Source organism: Schistocerca cancellata, chromosome 3 (genome assembly GCF_023864275.1).
Source record: "Schistocerca cancellata isolate TAMUIC-IGC-003103 chromosome 3, iqSchCanc2.1, whole genome shotgun sequence".
NCBI lineage: Eukaryota > Metazoa > Arthropoda > Insecta > Orthoptera > Acrididae > Schistocerca > Schistocerca cancellata.
In genome coordinates, this window is record NC_064628.1 from 760,301,449 (window position 1) to 760,318,908 (window position 17,460).

The window sequence follows — 17,460 nt, forward strand, 5'->3', positions numbered from 1 at the left end:
AAAATTTATAATGACTAAACTATTTAGTTGTACTAAGCATTACAAAACAATAACAGAATACATTTCTGAATCTATTTTAATTACATGATGCACATGACTGTAGAAATTTGGAACACTTGACATTTAGTAAACCTGTCTCTGGCTAGTTCTTGCTCAGTAATGCCATTTACCAAAGAAGGCAGTTACTTCAATAAACACTACAACAATAGTCTACTGAATCCAGAATGATTCCAAGAAACAACTTAATTTAAAAATTAAAAATAAAAATTCTTGAACAGCAACAGGCGCTACAGAACTAGCCTACACCAGTCTATTTACTTAAGATACATTATATTACATTAAGTTGAAAATTACCTGTGTCTCGAATAGCTACTCCGGGGCTTTCCATCATGGCATCTGCTAGATCTTCTCTTAATTGTATTTCACCAGGACCTGCAGAACCATCTGAATCCACACCATCTCCACCATACACCTCCATTAATCTTGGTGACTGCTCATAACTACCTGCAATACAGTGACTGGGTTAAAATTTCAAGTTAATTATATGAGTAGTAACAACTTCAGGTAAGAAAACTTATTTCACAACATTATAGAATACTTCAAGATGTTGCAGTTATAAGCCACACCTTTTCACCATATAAGAACAGTAGTATGAAATGACAGAATAAATTGTCACACACATGCGCTGAAAGACTTCTTCCACATTTTGGTAAACAGCTACAATACAGAAAATTAAAGGTATATCTAAAGACATTCTACCAACTTTTTATCTTTGTAGCATCAATGAATGAAATGGAAAAATACTGGTGAGGATGGATGTGGGAGGGGTGGAAGCGTTAATGCTGACACTATATATGATAGCTTGTTGAGTTGAGTATAAATGTAAATGTAACAGGTACAGATGTTTTACTTGAATTTTAAATAACTTATAGAATGTACATTAATACATATTTATGTTTATATTAATAAGTTTTTGTCTGGCTGAATACATAAGCCTATGCAAGTTTTCAGAAATCCATAAATAGATATGAAATTATAGTATATTTTTTTATTTTCTGTTACATCTAAAATGTTTTTTAAATTATATGTTATACACATAAGAAAACAGGAACTCGAATCAAACATTGTACAAAAATAAATTTATTGGAAGCATCAACCTTTGTTTGTCCAAGAAAAGAATAAAACAACTGAACAAACTATGATGAAGAGAAACAAGCAATAATTCAGCAAAATTTCATAGTCTCCTAGTAACTCATTCTTTCATTTATGACCAGTTTATTAAAAAAAGGTCAGGCTGCACTTTACTAAGTATTACACTAATCTGCAGAGAAGCTTTATCACACTGGAATTGCAGAAAAAATTAAAAAGTTGAACAAAAATCCATATATTTCAATAGATTCCATCATGAAGGTGAATTCTGAAGAATGTGAGTGAGTACACTGACAAGACAAGTAGATGTCAGGAACTAATTCAGTACACAATATTAACAGTTAATTATCATTAAGTTATTATATTTGTGCTTACACACACAATAAATGGAAATAAATTAGCAGGAAACCCATCTATTTGCTAACTTGATTCTGTATTATTTTTGTGAGAGGCTTTGCTTTTCCAGCCCCCCCCCCAATGTTTGCTTTTGTCTCACATCTATGCAGGTCAGCATGGTTACACCAGAATTTGCATGGTTAACTGAAGATTTGGACAGGAATACTTCATGTCACTAGCCCATTACTGCCATAGGGGGAACACATGCACACCAACTGTCTGTGTGTAGCGTTACCTATATGGAAATGCATGAACAATTTCTAACTTGTCAGATGTGACAAACCACATACAGTCTGCCGGGAACACTAGCCTTCAATGTTAAACTGCCGAGACGATTCAGTCAGGGAGCAGTAAACCTGTAGGAATCTCTGAAGCACCATGCTAACATATGCAGCTAATTGGGCAGGTATCTTTGTGATTGGCTTGCTGTTGTTGTTGTTGTTGTTGTGGTCTTCAGTCCTGAGACTGCTTTGATGCAGCTCTCCATGTACTCTATCCTGTGCAAGCTCCTTCATCTCCCAGTACCTACTGATACCTACATCCTTCTGAATCTGCTTAGTGTATTCATCTCTTGGTCTCCCTCTACGATTTTTACCCTCCATGCTGCCCTCCAATGCTAAATTTGTGATCTCTTCATGCCTCAGAACATGTCCTACCAACGAATCCCTTCTTCTAGTCAAGTTGTGCCACAAACTTCTCTTCTTCCCAATCCTATACAATACCTCCTCATTAGTTACATGATCTACCCATCTAATCTTCAGCATTCTTCTGTAGCACCACATTTCGAAAGCTTCTATTCTCTTCTTGTCCAAACTATTTACCTTCCATGTTTCACTTCCACACATGGCTACACTCCATACAAATACTTTCAGAAATGACTTCCTGACACTTAAATCTATACTCGATGTTAACAAATTTCTCTTCTTCAGAAACGCTTTCCTTGCCATTGCCAGTCTACATTTTATATCCTCTCTACTTCGACCATCATCAGTTATTTTGCTCCCCAAATAGCAAAACTCCTTTACTACTTTAAGTGTCTCATTTCCTAATCTAATTCCCTCAGCACCACCCGACTTAATTCGACTACATTCCATTATCCTCGTTTTGCTTTTGTTGATGTTCATCTTACATCCTCCTTTCAAGACACTGTCCATTCCGTTCAACTGCTCTTCCAAGTCCTTTGCTGTCTCTGACAGAATTACAATGTCATCGGTGAACCTCAAAGTTTTATTTCTTCTCCATGGATTTTAATACCTACTCTGAATTTTTCTTTTGTTTCCTTTACTGCTTGCTCAACATACAGATTGAATAACATCGGGGAGAGGCTACAACCCTGTCTCACTCCCTTCCCAACCACTGCTTCCCTTTCATGCCCCTCGACTCTTACAATTGCCATATGGTTTCTGTACAAATTGTAAATAGCATTTTGCTCCCTGTATTTTACCCCTGCCACCCTTAGAATTTGAAAGAGAGTATTCCAGTCAACGTTGTCAAAAGTCTTCTCTAAGTCTACAAATGCTAGAAATGTAGGTTTGCCTTTTCTTAGTCTAGCTTCTAAGATAAGTCGTAGGGTCACTATTGCCTCACGTGTTCCCATATCTCTACGGAATCCAAACTAATCTTCCCCGAGGTTGGCTTCTACCAGTTCTTCCATTCGTCTGTAAAGAATTCGCATTAGTAATTTGCAGCTGTGACTTGTTAAACTGATAGTTCGGTCATTTTCACATCTGTCAATGCCTGCTTCCTTTGGGATTGGAATTATTATATTCTTCTTGAAGTCCGAGGGTATTTCGCCTGTCTCATACATTTTGCTCACCAGATGGTAGAGTTTTGTTACGACTGGCTCTCCCAAGGCCGTCAGTAGTTCTAATGGAATGTTGTCTACTCCTGGGGCCTTGTTTCGACTCAGGTCTTTCAGTGCTGTTTCAAACTCTTCACACAGTATCGTATCTCCCATTTCATTTTAATCTACATTCTCTTCCCTTTCTATAACATTGCCCTCAAGTACATTGCACTTGTATAGTCCCTCTATATACTCCTTCCACCTTTCTACTTTCCCTTCTTTGCTTAGAACTGGGTTTCCATCTGAGCTCCTGATATTCATACAAGTGGCTCTGTTTTCTCCAAAGATCTCTTTAATTTTCCTGTAGGCAGTATCTATCTTACCCCTAGTGAGGTAAGCCCTCCTTTCATCAATTAAATTCAATATTTCTTCTGTTGCCCAAGGGTTTCTACTAGCCCTCGTCTTTTTACCTATTTGATCCTCTACTGCTTTCACTATTTCATCTCTCAAAGCAACCCATTCTTCTTCTACTGTATTTCCTTCCCTTATTCCTGTCAATTGTTCCCTTATGCTCTCCCTGAAACACTCTACAGCCTCTGATTATTTCAGTTTATCCAGGTCCCATCTCCTTAAATTCCCACCTTTTTGCAGTTTCTTCTGTTTTAATCTACAGTTCATAACCAACACATTGTGGTCAGAGTCCACATCTGCCCCTGGAAATGTCCTACAATTTAAAACCTGGTTCCTAAATCTCTGCCTTACCATTATATAATCTATCTGAAACCTATTAGTATCTCCAGGCTTCTTCCATGTATACAACCTTCTTTAGTGATTCTTGAACCAAGTGTTAGCTATGATTAAGTTATGCTCTGTGCAAAATTCTACCAGGCTCTTTCATTCCGTCCCCCAATCTATATTCACCTACTACGTTTCCTTCTCTCCCTTTTCCTACTATCAAATTCCAGTCACCCATGACTATTAAATTTTCGTCTCCCTTCACTACCTGAATAATTTGGCTTATAAGGTAAGTTTTAACTTTCTTTTGAATTTACACAAGTTCCTTATTCCTTGTTGCAGAAAACTTGTTCACGACCTTAAGATCAGTATATAGAATTTCCTGTGAATATTGTGTTTGTAAACATTATGTATCATTCTTATTGCTCACTAATGTGGAAAAAGTAGATGATTTACTTTATTTGTATTACCCAAAAATCAGTCTTTAAAGAAGTTAAAGTACGCACAATGAGCCAGTATCATCATCCTCACATTAACACTATAAGATATACAAAACATAAGAAAAAACTGTAAGCAGTAACCTCATGTGTCACATTCAGCTGATTTCAATTTAAAAATGTAAGATGGCAAAGTAAATTTTATCCCTGCCTTGAGGAGCAAAAAAATAAGTAGCTCATGTCTTATATATTTTTAAGAAACGTACAATTCCGAGAACAGAATATCAGTTATGTCTCAAGTTATTTCAAGCGATCCATAAAAACCAAATGAAAAGTTTCATACCAAGGACATAATTATGTTTATTCTTTATTGCACAGTGATAGCAGTCAATTACCACAGTCCAGTCACTGATTATAGTAAAATAGAAAAACAACACTTTCCATTTCATTTTTTATTATTATTATTATTATTTCTTTACTTTCTCAGACGTTAAGTCTGGTTAAAAATGGAAAGTGACGCGGACCTTGATCAAGCGTCACTTCCTTTTAACTATATGGTATATGTTATATTGCGTTTAGGAACTTTCGGGTAATTGAACATGTATCAATAATTACGGATTTCTGTAATTGTATATATAAGTTTGGATGTAGCTGTATTGCATTGATGTACTGGTGGATATTGTGTGGTATGACTCCTGTAGTTGATAGTATAATTGGTATAATGTCAATTTTATCCTGATGCCACATGTTCTTGACTTCCTCAGTCAGTTGGATGTATTTTTCAATTTTTTCTCCTGTTTTCTTTTGTATATTTGTTGTATTGGGTATGGATATTTCGATTAGTTGTGTTAATTTCTTCTTTTTATTGGTGAGTATGATGTCAGGTTTGTTATGTGGTGTTGTTTTATCTGTTATAATGGTTCTGTTCCAGTATAATTTGTATTCATCATTCTCCAGTACATTTTGTGGCGCATACTTGTATGTGGGAACGTGTTGTTTTATAAGTTTATGTTGTAAGGCAAGCTGTTGATGTATTATTTTTGCTACACTGTCATGTCTTCTGGGGTATTCTGTATTTGCTAGTATTGTACATCCACTTGTGATGTGATCTACTGTTTCTATTTGTTGTTTGCAATTTGTTGTTATTATTATTATTATTATTATTATTATTATTATTATGTTCTTTCTGACAAGTGTCAGGCAGAGTGATGTAATATAGTACATGTTACACAACAATCTAAAGGAACAATAGCTACTTTACAAAGTTAGATAAAAAATTAGGAATAATAGACATACTACTTGATCCCGATTCAATTAACACTGGTACTATAGGTCGAGTTCCTCCAGTTGAAATGGGCATGTTCATTGGATTGGAGCGTGCTGGTCGTGATCCAGTTCCATTGCCTATATCCACAGCTTCTGCCTCCAGTAAAGAGAGGGGAGTGCTAAAGGAAAAAAAGGGAAACTTAGTTTTGTGATTGTATCTGCTAACCTACCTATTTATTTTACATATTACACTACATGGAAAATGCACTTAATTCATACTTGATCTCTTGCAAATAAAATAAAATAAAATAAAAAGTAAAAATTTTATTTGTCTACGAATAATAACCCAAAGACTTTGCTCCTTTGAAGATAATTCTATATTATACACATAGTGGCATCTTAGTAATTACAGTTCAAACTGAAGCAATACACAGAGCAATAATGAGCATGTCTTGGAAGATGGAATAAATAGTGATTCTACACTTTCTTTACACTACTCCTCTATCGAAAGATAGCCCCAATGTGGTTTACAAACTGCATGAGGGATGACTCCACTTCCAAGAGCAATTTTCCCTCTGCAGTGGAGTGTGTGCTGATTTGAAACTTCCTGTCAGATTAAAACTGTGAGCAGATCGTGACTCAAACCTGTGACCATTGCTTTTCATTGTAAAGTGCTCTATCAACTGAGCTATCGAAGCACAACTTACGACCCGACCTCACAACTTTACTTCAACCAGTATCTTTTGTCCTACATTCAAAACTACTCAGAAGTTGCTCTGCATAATTTTCAGGACTGGCACTCCTGGAAGAAAGGATATTGTGGGGAATTTGGTGGGTCATGATTTTGGCTTCGATAGTACAGACAGTATAGACCACAAAACATAAAGATCCCAGGTTTAAGTCCCAGCCCAGTTCATGGATTTAATTTGTCAGGAACTTTCATATGATTACAGTACTCATCCATTAAAACACCAAGCACTGGACAGAGTCATAACAGTCTCAGGGGCTTATTTTCCTAAGTACGATTCAAAACAACAAAACAAAGAAACTATTAATAAATTTTTCTTTTTAAAATTCAATCTTGATCACACCATGTATGCTACAAGAATATAGGTGACCGGTTTCAGTCATATCACATGACCATAATCAGACCTATAATTTAATTTAGACAGTAATAGAAACCTTACTAGATTGACAATAAAATATGACACAATGCTTATAAGGATAAAATACAATAAGACCTGCTATACCCATGGCATCCTTCGAAGATGGTAGGTGGAGCACTCTTCTCAGCTGCTGTGATGTCAACTGGTGCCAGCAAGTGACATGCATACTCTTAAATGTGAAGATGCTCCACCTACCTCTTCTCCCTCTTCCTCACATCAACCAATCAGTGTAAAACAGTTTCACACAATCATCAAAATGTAGGAAAACAAGGTACAATAATAATACTATGAAATATAACACAATTTTTAATAAATCCTCCACGCATCAACCATGGACCTTGCCGTTGGTGGGGAGGCTTGCGTGCCTCAACGATACAGATGGCCGTACTGTAGGTGCAACCACAACGGAGGGGTATCTGTTGAGAGGCCAGACAAACGTGTGGTTCCTGAAGAGGGGCAGCAGCCTTTTCAGTAGTTGCAGGGGCAACAGTCTGGATGATTGACTGATCTGGCCTTGTAACACTAACCAAAATGGCCTTGCTGTTGTGGTACTGCAAACGGCTGAAAGCAAGGGGAAACTACAGCCATAATTTTTCCCGAGGGCATGCAGCTTTACTGTATGGTTAAATGATGATGGCGTCCTCTTGGGTAAAATATTCCGGAGGTAAAATAGTCCCTCATTCGGATCTCCGGGCGGAGACTACTCAGGAGAACGTCGTTATCAGGAAAAAGAAAACTGGCATCCTACGGATCGGAGCGTGGAATGTCAGATCCCTTAATCTGTCAGGTAGGTTAGAAAATTTAAAAAGGGAAATGGATAGGTTAAAGTTAGATATAGTGGGAATTAGTGAAGTTCGGTAGATATAGTGGGAATTAGTGAAGTTCGGTGGCAGGAGAAACAAGACTTCTGGTCAGGTGAATACAGGGTTATAAATACAAAATCAAATAGGGGTAATGCAGGAGTAGGTTTAATAATGAATAACAAAATAGGAGTGCGGGTAAGCTACTACAAACAGCACAGTGAACGTATTATAGTGGCCAAGATAGACACAAAGCCCATGACTACTACAGTAGTACAAGTTTATATGCCAACTAGCTCTGCAGATGACGAAGAAATTGAAAAAATGTATGATGAGATAAAAGAAATTATCCAGGTAGTGAAGGGAGACGAAAATTTAATAGTCGTGGGTGACTGGAATTCGACAGTAGGAAAAGGGAGAGAAGGAAACATAGTAGGTGAATATGGATTGGGGCTAAGAAATGAAAGAGGAAGCCGTCTGGTAGAATTCTGCACAGAGCATAACTTAATCATAGCTAACACTTGGTTCAAGAATCATAAAAGAAGGTTCTATACATGGAAGAATCCTGGAACACTAAAAGGTATCAGATAGATTATACAGGGTGTTACAAAAAGGTACGGCCAAACTTTCAGGAAACATTCCTCACACACAAAGAAAGAAAATATGTCATGTGGACATGTGTCCGGAAAAGCTTGCTTTCCATGTTAGAGCTCATTTTATTACTTTTCTTCAAATCACATTAATCATGGAATGGAAACACACAGCAACAGAACGTACCAGCGTGACTTCAAACACTTTGTTACAGGAAATGTTCAAAATGTCCTCCGTTAGCGAGGATACATGCATCCACCCTCCATCGCATGGAATCCCTGATGCGCTGATGCAGCCCTAGAGAATGGCGTTTTGTATCACAGCCGTCCACAATACGAGCACGAAGAGTCTCTACATTTGGTACCGGGGTTGCGTCAAGAGAGTTAATGTCTGGTGAGCGTGGAGGCCATGGAATTGGTCCGCCTCTACCAATCCATCGGTCACCGAATCTGTTGTTGAGAAGCGTATGAACACTTCGACTGAAATGTGCAGGAGCTCCATCGTGCATGAACCACATGTTGTGTCGTACTTGTAAAGGCACATGTTCTAGCAGCACAGGTAGAGTATGCCGTATGAAATCATGTTAACGTGCTCCATTGAGTGTAGGTGGACGTAACTAAAATGAGCTCTAACATGGAAATTAAGCGTTTCTGGACACATGTCTACATAACATCTTTTCTTTATTTGTGTGTGAGGAATGTTTCCTGAAAGTTTGGCCGTACCTTTTTGTAACACCCTGTACAATGGTAAGACAGAGATTTAGGAACCAGGTTTTAAATTGTAGGACATTTACAGGGGCAGTTGTGGACTCTGACCACAATCTATTAGTTATGAACTGTAGATTAAAACTGAAGAAATTGCAAAAAGGTGGGAGTTTAAGGAGATGGGACCTGGATAAACTGAAAGAACCAGAGGTTGTAGAGAGTTTCAGGGAGAGCATAAGGGAACAATTGACAGGAATGGGGGAAAGAAATACAGTAGAAGACGAATGGGTAGCTCTGAGGGATGAAGTAGTGAAGGCAGCAGAGGATCAAGTAGGTAAAAAGGCGAGGGCTAGTAGAAATCCTTGGGTAACAGAAGAAATATTGAATTTAATTGATGAAAGGAGAAAATACAAAAATGCAGTAAATGAAGCAGGCAAAAAGGAATACAAACACCTCAAAAATGAGATCGACAGGAAGTGCAAAATGGCTAAGCAGGGATGGCTAGGGGACAAATCTAAGGATGTAGAGGCTAATCTCACTAGGGGTAAGATAGATACTGCCTACAGGAAAATTAAACAGACCTTTGGAGAAAACAGAGCCACTTGTATGAATATCAAGAGCTCAGATGGAAACCCAGTTCTAAGCAAAGAGGGGAAAGCAGAAAGGTGGAAGGAGTATATAGAGGGTCTATACAAGGGCGATGTACTTGAGGACAATATTATGGAAATGGAAGAGGATGTAGATGAAGATGAATTGGGAGATACGATACTGCGTGAACAGTTTGACAGTCCACTGAAAGACCTGAGTCGAAACAAGGCCCAGGGAGTATACAACATTACATTAGAACTACTGACGGCCTTGGGAGAGCCAGTCGTAACAAAACTCTACCATCTGGTGAGCAAGATGTACGAGACAGGCGAAATACCCTCAGACTTCAAGAAGAATATAATAATTCCAATCCCAAAGAAAGCAGGTGTTGACAGATGTGAAAATTACCGAACAATCAGTTTAATAAGCCACAGCAGCAAAATACTAACGCGAATTATTTACAGACGAATGGAAAAGCTGGTAGAAGGCGAACTCGGGGAAGATCAGTTTGGATTCCGTAGAAATGTTGGAACACGTGAGGCAATACTGACCTTACGATTTATCTTACAAGAAAGATTAAGGAAAGGCAAACCTACGTTTCTAGCATTTGTAGACTTAGAGAAAGCTTTTGACAATGTTGACTGGAATACCCTCTTTCAAATTCTAAAGGTGGCAGGGGTAAAATACAGGGAGCGAAAGGCTATTTACGATTTGTACAGAAACCAGATGGCAGTTATAAGAGTCAAGGGGCATGAAAGGGAAGCAGTGGTTGGGAAGGGAGTGAGACAGGGTTGTAGCCTCTCCCTGATGTTATTCAATCTGCATATTGAGCAAGCAGTAAAGGAAACAAAAGAAAAATTCAGAGTAGGTATTAAAATCCATGGAGAAGAAATAAAAACTTTGAGGTTCACCGATGACATTGTAATTCTGTCAGAGACAGGAAAGGACTTGGAAGAGCAGTTGAACGGAATGGACAGTGTCTTGAAAGGAGGATGTAAGATGAACATCAACAAAAGCAAAACGAGGATAATGGAATGTAGTCGAAATAAGTCAGGTGATGCTGAGGGAATTGTTAACATCGAGTATAGATTTAAGTGTCAGGAAGTCGTTTCTGAAAGTATTTGTATGGAGTGTAGCCATGTTTGGAAGTGAAACATGGACAATAAATAGTTTGGACAAGAAGAGAATAGAAGCTTTCGAAATGTGGTGCTACATAAGAATGTTTAAGACTAGGTGGTTAGATCATGTAACTAATGAGGAGGTATTGAATAGGATTGGGGAGAAGAGAAGTTTGTGGCACAACTTGACTAGAAGAAGGTGATGACGATGATGTTTGGTTTGTGGGGCGCTCAACTGCGTGGTTATCAGCGCCCGTACAATTACCCAATCTTTGCTCAGTCCAATTTCGCCACTGTCCTGGATGATGATGAAATGATGAGGACAACACAAACACCCAGTCATCTCGAGGCAGGGAAAATCCCCGACCCCGCCGGGAATCGAACCCGGGACCCCGTGCTCGGGAAGCGAGAACGCTACCGCGAGACCACGAGCGGCGGACGACTAGAAGAAGGGATTGGTTGGTAGGACATGTCCTGAGGCATGAAGGGATCACAAATTTAGCATTGGAGGGCAGCATGGAGAGTAAAAATCGTAGAGGGAGACCAAGAGATGGATACACTAAGCAGATTCAGAAGGATGTAGGTTGCAGTAGGTACTGGGAGATGAAGAAGCTTGCAAAGGATAGATTAGCATGGAGAGCTGCATCAAACCAGCCTCAGGACTGAAGACCACAACAACAACAACAACAACAACAACAACAACATTTTAATAAATCAGTTTTATGACATTTTAAAAAGTGTATGTAATATCATATCACTCTGCAGCTTATCATTCCATTATTACATATATCTCCAGTGCCAAATAAAGTTAATATAAGACAGACAGACTGACTCTAGCATAGGTGTATACTTGCAGTCAAGTCACAACTCCCATATCGATATGATGCTGCAATGCCGAACACCTTCACAACATCGTTGACTTTGAAACCATTGTGGTAGTACCACCTTAGCCCATAGGGGGCACACTGAGTATACATCATCCGTACAGTTATTTTAAGCTTTTAATTGACATTTTATACAATATTTAAGTAATTCCATGGTTCTAAAGAGATATTTTACACATAACTATTTTCATGTTATTATTGTACTTTGTTTTTCTACGTTTTGATGATTATGTGAACCCGTTTTACACTGATTGGTTGACGTGAGGTAGAGGGAGAAGAGGTAGGTGGAGCATCTTCGTATTTAAGCGTATGCCCGTCGCTTGCTGGCACCAGTTGACATCACAGCAGTTCAGAAGAGTGCTCCATCTATCATCTTCGAAGGATGCCATGGGTATAACAAGTCTTATTGTATTTTATCCTTATAAACATTTTGTCATATTTTATTGTCATATTTTATTGTCAATCAAGTAAGGTTTCTATTACTTTCTAAATTAAATTACAGGTCTAATGATGGTCATGTGATATGACCGAAACTGATCACCTATGTTCTTGTAGCATACGTGGTGTGATCAAGAATGAATTTTAAAAAGAAAATTTTTTTTAAAATTTTTGTTCACTTTCCCAAAAATGTTGATTAAAATTGTTCAAAGAAACTATTACTCTTTTTTTGACATGATGGTCGAAGTAGAGAGGATAGAAAATGTAGACTGGCAATGGCAAGAAAAGCGTTTCTGAAGAAGAGAAATTTGTTAACATCGAGTATAGATTTAAGTGTCAGGAAGTCCTTTCTGAAAGTATTTGTATGGAGTGTAGCCATGTAAGAAAGTGAAACATGGAGTAAATAGTTTAGACAAGAAGAGAATAGAAGCTTTCGAAATGTGGTGCTACAGCACAAAGTTGAAGATTAAATGGGTAGATCACATAACTAATGAGGAGGTATTGAATAGAACTGGGGAGAAGAGGAATTTGTGGCACAACTTGACTAGAAGAAGGGATTGCTTGGTAGGACATATTCTGAGGCATCAAGGGATCACCAATTTAGTATTGGAGTACAGCGTGGAGGGTAAAAATCGTAGAGGGAGACCAAGAGATGAATACACTAAACAGATACAGAAGGAGAAGGATGTAGGTTGCAGTAGGTACTGGGAGATGAAGAAGGTTGCACAGGATAGAGCAGCATGGAGAGCTGCATCAAACCGGTCTCTGGACTGAAGACCACAACAACAACAACAACAACAACAAGAATCGAATTAAAGAGGTTTGATAAAAGTAGGAATTATACAAGTGATGAACACACTAGTATAATACTTAAGCCTTAATCATAATCAGGGAATGATATTGGTAAGCATAATACAGTAAGTTTAAAATATGGTGCTAATTTATTTAGTAAAAGTGATATCATGGTGAAGTTTTGACTGTAAAATTATTTATTTGCACAAACCACTATTGCAATTTTAGATATGTGGTCTTTATCAAATGGAAAAATTGCAAAATGCAAAAAACAGTACACATGCAACGGCACTCATATCATGCTATGTGTACGGCAATTACATAATTAACACACACACACACACACACACACACACACACACACACACACACACTACTTACTTCTTGCTTGAGCACATATCAAAATCCAAAGAAACATTTGATATATATGCAGGTCATCATCACGTTTGTATGTTGGATCTAACTAAATGTGTTTATGAGAGCGGCACTCTGTACCCCACAACAAAGGTGTAAGTTATACATATTTTTGCAGTTGTTAACATCTTTTACACAAATCACATCAAATCACTGCTTGCATAGTGATTGTCTTTAGTGGTTCCTGCTGAGGAGTGGGAAGTCACCTCACAGTACAACCAATGAGTGGCAACAATTGAATAGTAATAAAATGATGTTTGTTTAAGATGACTAACTGGGACTTGAGACACACAAAAGACACAGCAGCTGACCACCCAATGTTTACTTTAATAAGCATTTCGCTCTGAAGCATGGAATTTTTAAAATATTACTCTAAAACTCTTGGGCAGTATATAAAAACAATGTGTGTAGAACAAATACTAGATACAGAAGATTATAGAAAACACTCTACACTTGAATCAGCAACTGTTATTGATAACTTATTATATTCATGTTACAGAATTATTTGCTCACTATGATTGGGTTCATTAAATGTAAGCTACGTACACTGTTAAGTCTACTGACATGAAAAGGTATTGCGTAACTGGTAGCTTTAGAGACATACAAATCAATATTTTCAAACTTCTGGCACATTTCTGCTTACTTATATCTCCATGTGTAATTTTCTGAAAGAAACTCATCATTTTTGAGCAAAAGTGAACACTGTGAATAATATGTACTGTTCATGTACATTTATCTTGTAGGTGTCTTTTCAAAACAAACCTTCACAATATGTAAATTTATTGTCAATACTAATCAATAAAAATTTTAAAAAATCAAGGGAAAAAGTAGTGATGGACACAGTTGTAATTCTAGGAACCACAAAGTAATCTAATTACTCTTCAGTGTCTCAGAAGGCATTCAATATGCAGCCAAATTAATCTCGGATCATTTGCCACATATTATATATGTATGACAGATAACAAAGCCAATTTTACATCTAAGCTGAAATCTTTACCCTCAGGTCCTCCTACAGACAGTTTTTTTAAATTGAAGATTAGTACTATGTATACTATATAAGACAAAGACATTTACCTTGCCATAAAACTTAAGACATTTCATTAGTAACATGAATAATATCAACGATGAATATGTTTCTTTCTGTTATATTTAAGCCACACTACTGTTTAGTAATATGTAAATAATTATTATGCATCCATATACACAAACAAAACATGTACAGTATATTCCATAAACTGACTTCTTCTACATGACTGAAGTGCTAATAATCAAGAGATCAACACCAACTGCCATTTATGAGTGCATTAGTTACACACTAAGCCTGACAGAAAAGATACAGGAATCAACAGGAGCATTTATTGACCAATCAAAAGCATTGGACATGTTGGACCATAAGATTTGCTGTCAAGGTTTGAAAAACACAGTATTCAAAGTCTGTCCAACAACTAGATCAGTTTCTTTCTGCGCAATCGTAAGCAAGCAGCACGCATCAAGTGCACAAAGATCAACTTAAAAACTATCTTTCAACAATTTTCAGACTATAAAGCAATTAAATATGGTGTACCCCAAGAATCAATAATGAAACCCTTTCTTTTACTTCTGAACATAAATGATCTAAACTTAAATGTGAATGCACATAATACGATCATATTTGCAGATGACACAACAATTCTTCTACAAGGGGAAAGTAAAGAAGAATTACAGCAATCAGTAAACACTGTTGCAAATGACTTAGCATCTAGGCATAGAACAATCACCTTGTAATAAATAGTGAACAATGCTCCAAACAATGATATTTTATCCCATTTATCTTTATCAATGATGAACCAACTGGTAACAGTACGGAAACCAATTTATTACGAATATGGCCGCAAAGCAATACGAAGTGGAATAAACAAATTGAATACCTTAATGCAAAAATAGAGATAAACATGCTACCTCCTTTGCTAACTAAACCTGTTGTAGTGAGGAAATAGTAATGAATGCATATCATGCCTTCTTTCATTCTCACCTTAACTATGGGTCAGTTTCTGGGGAAACTCTAAATCAGCTATCAGCACGTTCAGACTACAAAACAGGGCTATTAGAATCATGTTTGGATGCAAACTTCGAGACTCATGTAAACCTCTATTTAAGATGTCTGGTATTCCTCCTTTAACATGTACCTCTATTGAGGAAACTTTTATATTTTATAAAATAAATGTAATGAGTAAGGACTGCAGATTGAAAAGGAAAGGAAAGAAATGAAAAGAAAAGAAAAGAACATGATTACTTTATCATACAAAACAAAAACTTACTTATGACTTAAATCAACAATCCTTGTGCCAAAACTGCACTTTCCACATTGGAGTTAAACTTTATAACAAACTTCCTGATAACATAAAATCAATTACTGAGATCAAAATCTTTGGGAAACCTTTAAAGTCATATTTACAACATCACTACTTTCACTCAACTGAAGAATATTTAAATTTATGGAGTGTGCTACATAAATACTTAACATATTAAGTGTATTATTTTAATTTAAAATAATTATGCATAGAAATCACTTTCACCTGTATACTTATAAACTGACTTGTCCAATGTCTTACACATAAGATGCTTCCATAGACAACAGGACCAATAAAATACAATGTACAATGGGTTATGGAATCTATATAATTAAATGGCTAACCTTAGACACCAGTCACCCAGTGCAGGTTGCACATCTAACAGCTTCCAGGAGCACTAAAACTTTGATTTTCAATATTACACACAGTTGCTGACAAAATTTACAAACTTACACTGCTCCCATAATCTGCCCATTAAGAACTTTAATCTTCTCTTAAAAGTTTAATGCAACAAGTCAAGTATTACAGTTAGGCAGCATTACTCACAAAACTCAAATTACCCAGACTTTATTGAGCCAGTATTGGAGAATGAGAGCACCTAGTGACTTCCAACAAACTCTATGTGTAATATCAAACATTTTCAAAACACTCCCCACAAAATGATGAAAGGAAAGAAAGTTTATTGTGTACTACATTTTGCTGTTAAAGCAGAAAAACTGGTGCATCAAGCATAATATTCCACTTTATTACTCCTTTACTACTATCTTTATTTGCAACACATTTTGCAGACAGAGTCCACATATGAGGTCTGTTCCAAAATTCGTAATTTCATTCCAATGGCGTGTTGGGGCAAAATGTGGTTGGCATCCTAGTACAACCCTGTGTTTAATGTGCAGCTGACAGAAGTTTCACTGTAGTATGTCTGTTAGTTATTGCCCAGTGCTATATTGAGTACAACATTGTGTCATACAGTTTGCGAATTTCAAGATCGCAGAGTTAGGAAGAGCAACGTGTCTGCATAAAATTTTGTGACACTCAAGAAAATCTTTACACACACACACACACACACACACACACACACACACACACACACACACACACACACACACACACACACACTCCAAATGAAGGAGGAAGCCATACTAGGTGCTAGAAATGGTTCGCACAATTTAAAAATGGCCAGACAGAAGTTAAAGATGACCCTTGTCCACAATGCTATTCAGTGTCTACTGATGATACTAAAGTCAGGATTGAAATGAAATTGCATGTGCCAATCAAGAACTGACTGACTGAGAGATTGCAGAAGAATACAACATTTCAGTTGGATCATGTCATGAAATCCTGACACAGTATCTTGGAATGCATTATGTTGCTGCCAAGATTGTCCCATGGCTCACAATTCAAGACCAGAACAATCACTGCCTCGTAATCTGTGAAGAGTTTTTCGATCTCACAAATGAGAACAAGGTGTTCCTTAAGAGAATCATAACTGGTGATGAGACGAGGGTCTACGGTTATGATATTGAGGTATTGAAAGGATGAAGATTTGCGATGATAGACGAGATAGAAGAAAATTCGCAGATGGTGCTGCATGCGATCCAGCAAAAGGCATACCAAGACTGCTTCTGGAAGTGGAAACAGTGTTGGGAGCAGTGCATCAATTCTGAAGGAGAGTGTTTCAAGGCAGTCCATGCACAATAAGTAGAAGGTAAGCGTAGAAAAGTTTTGTGGACAAAGTTCCGGAATTTTTTGGAGAAACCTTGTACACCACTGAATATACCTGTAAATGTATATCACTGTATGGCACATGGATTGAGAGATACAATGTCATAAACATCAAGGTACATGAAAAACTAGCTTTTGTTTAAA

General features: G+C 37.2%; 1 protein-coding gene across 5 annotated transcripts in view; it reads right to left on the reverse strand.

Annotated features, from left to right (window-relative positions):
- LOC126175784 (breast carcinoma-amplified sequence 3 homolog) overlaps positions 1–17,460 on the reverse strand; it is a 223,946-nt gene that overhangs the window by 85,619 nt on the left and 120,867 nt on the right. For all 5 annotated transcript variants that reach the window (XM_049922761.1, XM_049922760.1, XM_049922759.1 and 2 more), the window contains 2 exons: positions 5,797–5,945; positions 355–504 (listed from right to left, as the gene is read on the reverse strand). In XM_049922761.1, the coding sequence (XP_049778718.1) occupies positions 355–504; positions 5,797–5,945 (299 nt within the window). The remainder of the gene's footprint in view (positions 1–354; positions 505–5,796; positions 5,946–17,460) is intronic.